We start from the raw sequence: 11,614 nt of genomic DNA on the forward strand, positions 1-11,614 counted from the left end.
CTTCAGGCCTAGTTTCAAAATAAAAAAGCAAAACCACACTGCAGCTAATGAAGTCTGCAGATTTCCATTAAAAAAAACTACMTTAATTGCAACATCTGTACAACCTGCATATCCATTTGGAAACAGAGACAAAAGCCTCCTCTGACRCGTCTTATTGTAAAACTTTCTACGTAATCATTTTTATCTCTTTTTGATGATTATCATCCACCATCCTCAGCACTGTTATGGGCACATAACCGCGTCCGGGCAACTCAGATAACAAACTGGAGRCAATATTCACAAACTGAATCCTTTCTGGGGGCACAACATTCTGCTGTGACTGTTACAGCCACGTCTACCCCTCCACCCCAACATGCCTCAGATCCAAAGCAGACACGTGCCTCATGCCAGGCTTTAGGGAAGGCCCAGAGCAAGCTGCAGTCGGTCACGGGTAGACAACTTTGTTCTAAGGAAACTGGACCCCACGGTGTGTTGCTGATCGTGAGTTTGGAGCAGAGCATGTGTGCAGAGAGAACAGAAACCTTGGGAAACAATTACCAAAAAACCTCACTTTCACAAAGGATTATCATGGTTTTATTATTGGCTTAGAGTTGCTTCTTGACTAGAGACTGARGACCAATACCTGTTTACAATTCTTGCGTCCAAACAAGCAGCAGTCCCCCCTTGCATCTCAATGGCTATGCTTACTACCTGGATGCAGCTGTTGCAATTGTAAGCTTGTTGGACAAAACCTGTGTGGCCAGCTGGTGCTTTAGGAGGTCAAATTTCAAAAAAAAGAAAAAAAAATCCAAGTGAAATAAAATTAATAGATTGGAGGGAATAATATAAACAGAAAAAAAATGTTAACCTACATCTAGAGTTACAACAAGAATTGTATAATATGGTTAAATGCAAAAATTCCAAAATCAAAAAAGGGAGTTAGCTTAGAAGCAGCTATTCTTTGGTCAGTGAATGAAGGAAAGGAATAACAAACTGGAAGAGGGCCAGTAACAAGCCATTCACTTCAACAAAATAATATGTTCGGAAAATCAGGAGGAGAAGCTGAAGTGCAGTACACTTGAAGTGTACTACCCAGTTAACCTCCTATCAAATGGCTTTTCCAATGRTATTCTATACCACAGACAGACACAGGTCCTTATGAAAGCTAGAAATAACTAACACTATTAAATCATGTGCAATGCAATTTCTTTTTGTCTCTGAACAATCTTAAACGCTATCCTGCACCATGGACCATGGCCAAAGAGCCATCCTCCTGCTGGAGCACTTAAGTTGAGTCTGAAATAGTAAGTCATGCAAGATGTGGCCTGCCCAGATCTGCCAGATCTGCTGTACAGAGCAAATCAGCATTCATTTCAATGTCTTTCAGTAGGAATAGTCRCCCTCCCTGGTCAGTCATGAAAACAAAACAAAACAGAACAAAACAAAAAATCCTATAAAACCCAAACTGTAGAATACTACCAGCATATGCTTTGCCTTGCAGCCTGTTCACAGGACCTAGACACTCCTAGAGTGAACACCTCATGCTTAGCCACATACTTCACCTTTTTAATTTACAGAAGCAATAAGCAGGCCAAAAAGAGAGAGGTCAGAATAGATCCCTCATCATCTCCTGCGCAGCACCAGCCCACAGCAATTCTGAATTGAAATATGCAAATTCTTGTCATCTAACCTCCACCGCAGTGGCATCTATTTTGTATTCCTTAACTGAGATTCATCCTTGGCTGACTGGGACTGTCATGTTTGCCAATGCCAGCATCATGCTTTTCAGTCTGTTTTCCTCTAGCAATGATAGGACTCCCACCTTCACGGTTCACCTCTACAGCTSTGTGACTGGTTGGTCCACTGCTGAGATACGGGAATATCTCCTTCCTTCTTCAAAAAGCAGTGCTGCACATTTCACTCCAAATTTAAAATTGAGCCTAATATCAAATAAAATCACCYGTAAGTTCTGCACATAGCAAGCTTCTCCTGCATTAGGAACATACACTTTTATCTAATGGTTTCATATAACAGAAATCTCCCCAGAAGAAACCACTCATGCCAAGGGAACAGGTAATGTGCAATCTTGTTTCGGTCATAAGTAGAACATTAAAAAATAGCACAACTATATAAATATTCACAGAGATTTTACAAAGAAGGCATGAATGTTGACTTCTTTTCTTAAAATGCAAATTTCTTGAATAGGGTTTTGGGGCATCTCCTAGATAATATTGACAAAATTATGCTGCTTGAATGTTCCCTACAGTCACCATCCTATTCTAAGAGAGAYGCACATTCCCAGCATTTTATCAACAGTTCATTTCACTTCTGTCAACATGGTTTTAGCTTAAAGTTTTTTTAAAACCTTAACTTTCAGTAGCTATCAGAACAATTAAGTTGTCAAGCATCTTCTACCAGAACATCTCCAAACTCTTTAATATCAAGTAATTATTTGGCACTTACAAGACCAGATGCATTCACATTTTCAATTTAAATGCAAATAGTGCGAAGAGATTTCAGGTTTTGTTGCTATTTTTGTAAATGTTTTTAATTTTATAAGAAAAGCATTTATTATTTTGGAGATGTCATGCAGCCGATGTCTCTTTTTATCTGTGCTTAAGTTAATTCTTCTATTTCTTTTACGGCTTTTCAAAAGGAAGGAAGGTGAAAACTTTTTTGTCATGTAGAATTCAGTTTACAAGTTACTCGGTGTACGATCCATTAAACTGATGAAGCCTAGATCAAAGTATGTGAAACGCAGCACGGGTCGTCTTAATTGCTTTCAGAAGGAAATACTGAAGTATCACCAAGGCAGGTGGGAAGGGCCCTCCGSAGGTCTCTGGCCCAACCTCCTGCTCCAAGCAGGGTCACCTCTGATACTGGACCAGCGAAGAGCAGTGACAATCTGGCACCCGTCATGCAGCATTTTTTGGAAATGCAAGGCAGAAGGAAAGGAAACAAAACAGAACAAGAGTCTGGATGATATTAAAGCCCACAGCTTGCCAGGGCAGAGCACTGCACACAGCCACAACCTGACCTGGGGAGATGGGGCTATTCCCCCACAAACTGCCCATCTCGCAAACGAAGGGGAATATCGCAAGCCTCAGCCCCAGTTACACAAGAACCGGGACATTAACTAAACAATTCAGAGGAGCTGACATAATCCCCAGTGGGCTATACACTTGCCAAACAAATTATAAATCCTCTGAACATTACAGCTGGGTGTTTTTCAGGGCCAGTGCCTTTATAAAGTCTAACTCATGTGCCAAACCTGTCAAAATATGAGCCTTGCTGAGCATGCTGGTATGTCAAAATGTAGTATATTGTAGATCTTCACTCTGCTCTTTGCCCACACACTGCAAATGAAACATACTGTATTTGCCTTTCTTCAAAAACTAGTGCAAGAAAAGGCAATTTCCAAGTTTTCCATCCTGGAACGTCTCCTCTCTCCTGCTTTGTGTGTGGCCTGAGATTTTTGTTCTACTTAAGGATTTCATTAGAAGCTGGATTTGTTCCAATGCTGGATATACTTCCCTTCCACAAACTGCTTTTATTCCATAGCTCAGTGCCTCAAAAATGAACCAAGATCTTACAAAACTTTCCAAAATTATTTGTCAGGGTGGGCAAGGATCAACAAATCTCATTCACAACTGCATGATGCAATACAAATCAGTATACTGAAACACATTTCAAAGCCATCAATCAAAGGATCTTGGTACTATCAAAACAAAATACTGTGCAGTATCCTTCCCTTTCTTCTCCTCTCCCTTTTAGGATGAAATGAAATTCTGGAAATCTCAATTCTTCCTGCCAAAATAAAATCTGACTGTTGTTATGACTACACAGACCTCATCAGGGATTAATCAGCCAAGATTTGTTACAGTATTAAACTACAACACCATGCCAACGCCAGAAAGTTTGCCATGTATTAGTACCTGCTAGCCAAGCCACGATGAGGATAACTTTTTTTTTCCCCTCCTCTTTACTGAAGAATAAGGGCAGCTACTCGAAGTAGCCACATTGTCAGGGTCAGCAGGAGAGAGACCAATTGAATGTTATCTCCTGAAATCCTTTTCCCTATACCTTCAAAGAAATGTGGTGCCTGACATTCACTATGGGATGTGGAATAGCAGCAAACTTATTTAAAAATAAAATTTCCGTACACAAAGATTCCAGGAAGTCCAATGATAGCGCAGAAGAATCARTAAACCATTTACATTTTTATGTGGAACCGGTTTATGAACTCATCTGCGATACACTGCCGCCTGTGAGAGAGMACACATGCCCGAAACTGCTATTTCAGATAATAAAAATAAATGGACTTACTAAACTCTAAAGCTCAACTTTTTTACACATTCGCTCGTAGAGTTGTAAACTTTTAGGACAGTGCACTGGCAACTTATGACTGGAGCAACACACTGGACACGYCGTAAGATTAGGCTTTGTGGGCGAAGCCTCCAGCCACGGAGACACATCTCCCAYCTGAGGAACCTGAACTGGCTGCATTTTGTTTTTTTATTTAATTGCCATCAAAACACCCCTTGGCACCATACCAGTGAGGCACAGCTATGRTGAAGGGACCCTAGCAGGGGTGAAGGTGCCTGGATGGCCACAGGGGTGCTCACCTGAGCCAACCCCCCCCTCCCCAAGTGCACAGTGTCTGCAGGACTGACCTGGTGCCACTCCACGGCAAAGCTGGCCTCGAGGGGCACGCATGACAACAGACACACATCTACACTGGCAGTGAGAGAGTACCTCAGTGTCAGAGCACTGAGATACAGGAACGGGCTCCTGGAAAGCAGGAAAGCTATCAAAACCTAAGGTGGAGTTTAGCTAATCTACAAAAAGGATGATGCAAGAGATCAGATGAGATGAGATGGACACCTGAGATGAAAGGCAACTGGCTTTGATGGCCCAGGAAGGCCCTTCCAGTCTCATTCCAGAACATGAATTTCAGAACCAAGGCATTTTCCACGATATTATTCTTTCTAGTCAGCCCTAAACAGAGCACACCCATCAGCGGATGCTGAAAACCAGCACGGAGGCTGCTGTATTTTTCCTCCTACAAAACAAGCTGGGGAGACCTCATCTCTGCTGTCTTCTGCAAGCTCCAACCTCCCTGCCAGTGGGGGAACAGCAGCCGGGCAGCACCAAGCTGAACTAAGCTCCGAGCACGTGCACAGCTGCTCATTAGGAAGTCCACGGTGGTCACCACGTCTGTGTTGTGTAGTAATGCCTGTTAGACGTGTATGGACATCTGCCAGGGCCTTCGGCTTTCTTCAGCCCTGAAGTAAGCACCAGTGCAATCAGTCTGCTGTGAGACCTTCACAGAATGCAGAGGAACAAAAAAAAAAGAGATTTGGGGGGGTGGGGGAAGAAAGTTCCTTCTGCCAGTTGCACACCAAACCTCAGTATTTCGGGCCTGGAACAGACGAGGACGCAGCCAGCGGCCACCACGAACGATGCCAGCTAACGAGCCCGCACCTCGGACGGGCACGCTGCTTTCCAGCTGGCTGGCATCCAACCRCCTTAGCGAGAGACGGCAGCCAGCTGCCGCGAGGGTCATCTCGGTAACCGCCGTCACACGCGCCACCAAGACCCCATCCCCACCTTCTGCCTGGAGCTTTGGAGCAACACCTCCGGTCCGCCCCGGCAGCCACCGACGGGAGGAGGCTCTGCTCACACTTCCCTCATCAATAATATCTGAGAATCTTTCGGGGTAAAAACAGAGGTACTGACGTATAACCACACAGACACGTCTGTTACCCACTACGTCTTGTAACCTCTCTAAGCCAACGAGGGAAAACTCAAGGAGAAAGCTCTGGGGTAAACACAGCCGTCACAGAGACGCAGAAGGGAAAGWTGGTCTGTGAGAATGAACTGGCATAGTGGACACCAGAAACACCAAAGTGGTTTTTTTTTTTAAAAAACATCTTTCACAAAGGCAACGTATCACGTATTTCACAATCTGGGTCATTTTTCTTCTTCATCTTCTTTTTAGCAGTCACTTTTATCTAGTTCATATATAGTTTTAAGAGACATAATAGGATAAGTAATTCCAGCAATCCTGGCCTTACACTGTATTTCTCCAGAGCGCTTTTTGTTCTGTAAAAGCTTTTGTGCTAATGTAAAGTACAGGACATTTAAAAATATTATTTTTATATTTGAGGTGACAAGGATTCCCACACCTTTGAAAAATTAACTCCAGACATTATGATTCTGCTCCACAGAAGGGAAGAGTCACACAGTAAAAGTCAATTGCCATTAAAAAAGAATTTGCAGTTACAATGGAAGAGACTAAGGAACGCACTGAAAGCAGGTAACGGGAGGCCCTGCTGACAAGGTAACACATCTGTGTTGCTGCACGGTCACCTACTTCCATATGATATCAGTGCTCCGCATTTTAAGGCCTGTAAAACATTTCCCTGACTCTCCCTTTTTCCTAATCCAACGCACAGGGGTCCTTTGAAGACGTGACCCAGCATTTCTGCTTTCTTAGYGGATGGAGTAGCTACCTGACATCCCTCCTTATCAAAAGCCTTTAACTCTTCAGAGATGTACTGGTATCAACAATGGAATTCTTAATTTTTTCTCCTGACCATGTCTTTGGAATAGTTGTTCTTTCATGCTGCAGTAATTTTGAGCACCCAGCTCGAGTCATGTTGAAGATGTCTGATTTTCAGGAAGCCGTAGGTATACAATGAGCCAGATTCCAGCTTCTTTTGACATTTGCAGTTGGCACCCAAAGACTGAGTGATATTGTGAAAATCATGTTTTTATGCAGTATCTTCAGGATTTACAAGCCCAGTAYTACTGTTTATCTATCCTAACGCTATACTCTTCCCTCTCCAAGTATGCATGTAAGAGAGAGTTTTTAAGGAATAAAACACCCTCTAACAGCAAAGGCCAAAAGATGCCCAGACCAGAAGAGTCTTCTGGGCTACATGGTAAGTTGGATGTTCAAATCCTCATGCCAAATCAGACAGGGCAGGGAACTGGGCCTGGGGCCAGATCATGGATGAGTTCACTAACTACCAGGTTCCGGGAAATAATGTGAGTCCTTCCTGCATAACCATGCATAACCATGAATATGTGGGCTTTTGGGACATCAAGAAGTATCAGTACTACTGTGTGTGTGGACCCAAACACTGAGATATTAAAAGGTCTTGCATTTAACACAGAACAGGTTTTTTTTGATTGTTTGCTTGTTGTTTTAATTAAAAACCAAATCAATAGAAGACTGTTTACCATCACCTCTAGGTCTGACTAAGAGAAATACATATCAGTAGATTAAGGGGGAAATAAATTTAACAGAAGTATTTTGAGTGAGAAAGTTCTCTCTCTGACAGGGTAATCAAAATGCACCAGATCTCCCACATGCCAGTCTTCATGAAAAACGATTTCCACTGCATCAGAACAAAACTATTGTGTTCAAAGTGCTACCAGGGAAATGTCAGAAAAACAGAACACCATCCAACTAGACACAGTAAAAAATACATGTATCAGGCATGTAAGGTGGTTGGAAGCTGTTTCTTCATGGTGGCATTGGAATTGCTACCCGAGAGTTGTGGGTTTTTTTGTTTTTTTTTTTTTGTTTGTTTGTTTTTTTTCTCTAAGAGAAGCAGAAAAGCCAAGTCTTACTCTAGCGAGAGGAGTCTAAAAACCCTTAGTGCTCCCTCTGCCTTCTAATGGTTTTGTCTAGAAATACGTTATAGGAAGCTATTTTAATAATCAGTTTGAGAGCAGAAAGCGAAGATGCTCTGATGAGAACACCCACTAGTATTCAAAAGCTAGCAGACTTAAAATCTTTTTAAAGAACTCATTAATCTAAAGAAAATACTTAGAAACTGTCATAATTGGAATTGGTGAGCAGCCAGCTCTGCTGAAATTAGATCATATATCTTTTTTCTCTTTTTTGACCCAGACACCTTTATAGAAGACAATGTATTTGATGGAATGAAATATCCTGTAATAACTTTGGCTGATAATGGCATTCTTAAAAGTGGCTGTATTTTACAAACTTTGCCACTAAATGGAGATTTTGCCAGGCAAGTAGCACACGGCCTTGTTACAGAGGCAGCCGCTCCAACAGTCAGAGCACCATCCAACAAGTCATTTCTTCGCCTCTGGTGAGCTCTTGTTCAAAGCAAAAGGAGCAAACGAAGGATACTGCATTATATCCGTGCCTCTTAGGGAACAGCCCTGCAGTACTCTAAACAATTTCTCTCTATCTTCCCAGCAAACTTTTCGTTAACGTTCTCTGCCTGCTGTAAGGGAAAGCCACTAACAAGAAACCGCGGCAGAACGGAAGCAAAGGGAGTTGACTTTGCAGCTTACAACTGACTGAAGTGAGACCTTTAAAGGATGCTGCTMTATCTGAAAGTGTTCATTTAAGTGCTGCTTAGCCGCCTTCTCAGGTAAATATTCTTTCCTCTCCATTTGCTGTGTGCAAATCCAGATCAACAACAACAACGAGACGAAACACAGAAGCGATGAGCTATGGGCAAAGTGCTAAAAAACAGACACACGAAGGAAAATCAAAACTGGGATACGAATTTCTCTCTCATATATTCCACTGCTGCAAAGCTCAGCAATATTTTTAGTAAAGCCAAATCAAGTAAGGCCAGAATAAAAAGATTTTTTAGGACAGTTCTGCYCCTTTAATAGAAATAATAATAAAGAGGAAAAATCATAATAGATAGCAATGCAGTGGGCTTAGAAGAGAGCTATGCTTCATCTATTTGACGAGGCGTTCCTTGTCATGGTCCCTTCTCCTCTGAATTAACAGGGCCACATAACAGAGAGAAGGAAAAACCCTCCTYGAATGCTTTAATGAAATTTTGTTCAGCATCTTGCAGCTCCTAGGCATCTCCTAGGCACGGGCTTCTATAAATAAAAATGGGAGGGCATATTATTATTATAGTATGACTCATGAAATTTGTATCTGCAGGGAGTTAGGGACTTTTGTTTTTCCTCTGGGCTCTCTGGTGCTGTCTGCTGGGTCAATTAAAATACTGAGATTTCTTTTCAAAGAAAGCCTTTCCTCTCCCTGTGTTTATTCCAAGCATGCGTTTCACTCACATCCTCCCCTCACAACCTCATCACACTGCAAATCACTGCAAATTAATGTCCACGCTATGTTCTTGAAATAACACAGCTTTTGCCTCTTGACAACAAAACCTGTAAGCCAAATGTCAAAAATTCAAATGGAAATACAATATTACAAATAAATCTGTAGATACCTCCTGATAAATTCCTGCAGACCTGGGCTGATGCAATGCTCTCTACCTGACCCCCCGAACAGAAATAGATTCTAATTCATCGTCCTGCTGAAGAGTGTAATATGTTGGGCAATAACGAGTGAACAGGGGTTATGGCTCTCATAAAATATTCACACCACTGGCTTCTTATACAACAGTTTCTCTTGAGTGTGATTAATCACATGTTATTATTTAAAGTTCCTATAGCATGGGAGTTTATGTTTCAGTACCATTCACAGATGAGATTAGAGAAAATTAGTTTCAGATGAACTATTTGGTTCAGGTAGATTAATCCACTCTGATGATGCTTACCAGCCAATTGAACTTTTTCTTCAGACCAACTGGCCACGTCCCTGTGGTTATCCACAAGGCCGTAAACAACTGGGGAGATTTTCCTTCCACCTGGCAGTAATTTCTCTTTCAGCACTCTCTTCTTACCTTTATCTAAGGCAGATATTTATCCTGCTACTTAGCACAATTAAAACACAGGCACTAATCTAAAGCTCCTGCCCAGGGAGCAGTCGTGTGATGGCAGCAGATTCACAGCATGCAGAACAGCCTTACTTTCAGAAACACACTAAGCTTCTGAGGGAGAAAAGGGTGAAACATGTAGTGACATCYCCAGGAGCTCAAGACCCACTCGGAGGAGGGAAACTCTTCCACTCTGCTCTGTGCTGAGGACACTGCCAGGGACAGAGTGTGTGCAGGTGATCAGCAAGTGTTCCCACTCACGGGAAATGCCAAGGAAAATATGGTTTCCTTTGGCAATCGGTTGTCTCCAGCAGAGATGGGAGAGCTGCTGCACATTCCCTGTGTAAAGAGGTACTGCTCCACCTTTATTTCAAATAAGGGGTTTGAGCCCAGTGCAAGAACCACAGGTCATTTTAAGTCAGAATCAATTAACCTCTTAGATGATTAGAAATCATCAGAACTATGTTTGGAAACATAAGACCCAATTACGTGTGGGTTGCTGTCCTGTCAAACTGCAAGTCAGTTTATGCTCCAAGGTAAAGGCCACTAGTTTTCCAGCTCAGCTTACCTCTTACAATGATGTTAGTGGATTTTTTTGCAGGATTTCCAACATTGTTATTCGCGATGCAACTGTATGTGCCAGCGTCTTCTGATGTGATGGCAGGTATCGTTAAAGTCCCACCATTCAGGACTGTCTTCTCAGGCAGGACACCGACGGACCTCACCCACGTCAGACTGGGGGCTGGCTCCCCTCCTGTCGTCACACAGACTAAGGTGATCGCTTCCCCAGGGTTCACCACTATGGGGTCATCCACAAGAAGCTTAATTGAAGGTGATGCTGCAAAACACAAGTTGAAGAGAAAGTTGTAGTGGCACTGTATCTGCGGTGTTGCTCAGTCACTACAAGCAACCTCAAGCCGACTGAGTCCAGAAAAGGTGCTTCAGCTACAGTGCTCCTAGCAAGACTGAGCATCCTCTGGGAAGGGTGCTCCTGCCCTAACAGCACTCCTGACCTTGCGTTTCTCACGCTGTTCAGTCATCTTCTTTTCCCTTGCTGTCAAACTGCAGATGAGGATTTATGTACGGACAACCCTGTGGCTATGCTTATGGTGTATAATTTATGGGACCAGTGCCAGCACACAGGGTTTTAAACCCTGGAAGAAAGGCACTAGTAACAGTGTTGTTACTTGGCAAAGAAAGTAGTTTCCTCTCTTGAAGTCAGACCCCACCCACTGAAAATGAGCCCTCCTAAGCCACCAGTTTCCTTGAAGAACTTCCCAGGACTTAGCAGAAAACTGAGATGATTTGGTAGAATTTGAGTTGGGTCTACTGAATCAAAAAGAACGGCCTCCCTTGAGACAACACTTCCTTGCACGCTAGGAAACGGAAGAGTACAACTCAGGGGCCTTCTTCCTGCCTGGGCTGTGCAACCCGCAGCTCACAGCCTCCTGCAGACAGCGCGGCCATAGCTCCATCTCAGGAAAGACGTGACAGGAGCCGGTGTAGACGTGACTCCATCCCAATCCCCATTACAACAGTCAGAGTGAGCACGGTGATAAAGAAGGCTGAGTGACCTGCTGAGCTACTTTGCAGCTAATGGCAAGATTATGCTGCTCTCAGAACGGAGAAGCAAGTGATTAAATTTAATTCTCTGTTCTCACCCCTTTGCTCCTATGAGACAGCTGCATGACGTAAGGGGAGCAACAGGAACGTTCAGCACGAAGGGACAGGATGAGACCGTTCATTTTAGATGCTAGAATGTAAACTCAATCTGAATTGCAACGTCCTCCATCATTTATTTTGAGGTACCACGCCTTCTGGATTAGGGCTATGCTTGAAGGCATACTCTAAACCCACAAAAATAATGAACCAATGTATCAATCCCCATTGCTAGGACAGAAAAA

The 11,614-nt window shown here is 43.0% G+C and overlaps 1 protein-coding gene across 1 annotated transcript in view; it reads right to left on the reverse strand.

The window, feature by feature from the left end:
- Nucleotides 1-11,614, reverse strand: part of MDGA2 (MAM domain containing glycosylphosphatidylinositol anchor 2) — a 209,667-nt gene that overhangs the window by 118,428 nt on the left and 79,625 nt on the right. The window contains exon 6 of the mRNA XM_085297875.1: nt 10,279-10,548. Coding sequence (XP_085154001.1) covers nt 10,279-10,548 — 270 coding nt within the window. The remainder of the gene's footprint in view (nt 1-10,278; nt 10,549-11,614) is intronic.

This window comes from Rhea americana, unplaced genomic scaffold, assembly GCF_003343005.1.
Source record: "Rhea americana isolate MKP2758 unplaced genomic scaffold, rheAme1 scaffold_131, whole genome shotgun sequence".
NCBI classification, from domain to species: Eukaryota; Metazoa; Chordata; class Aves; order Rheiformes; family Rheidae; genus Rhea; species Rhea americana.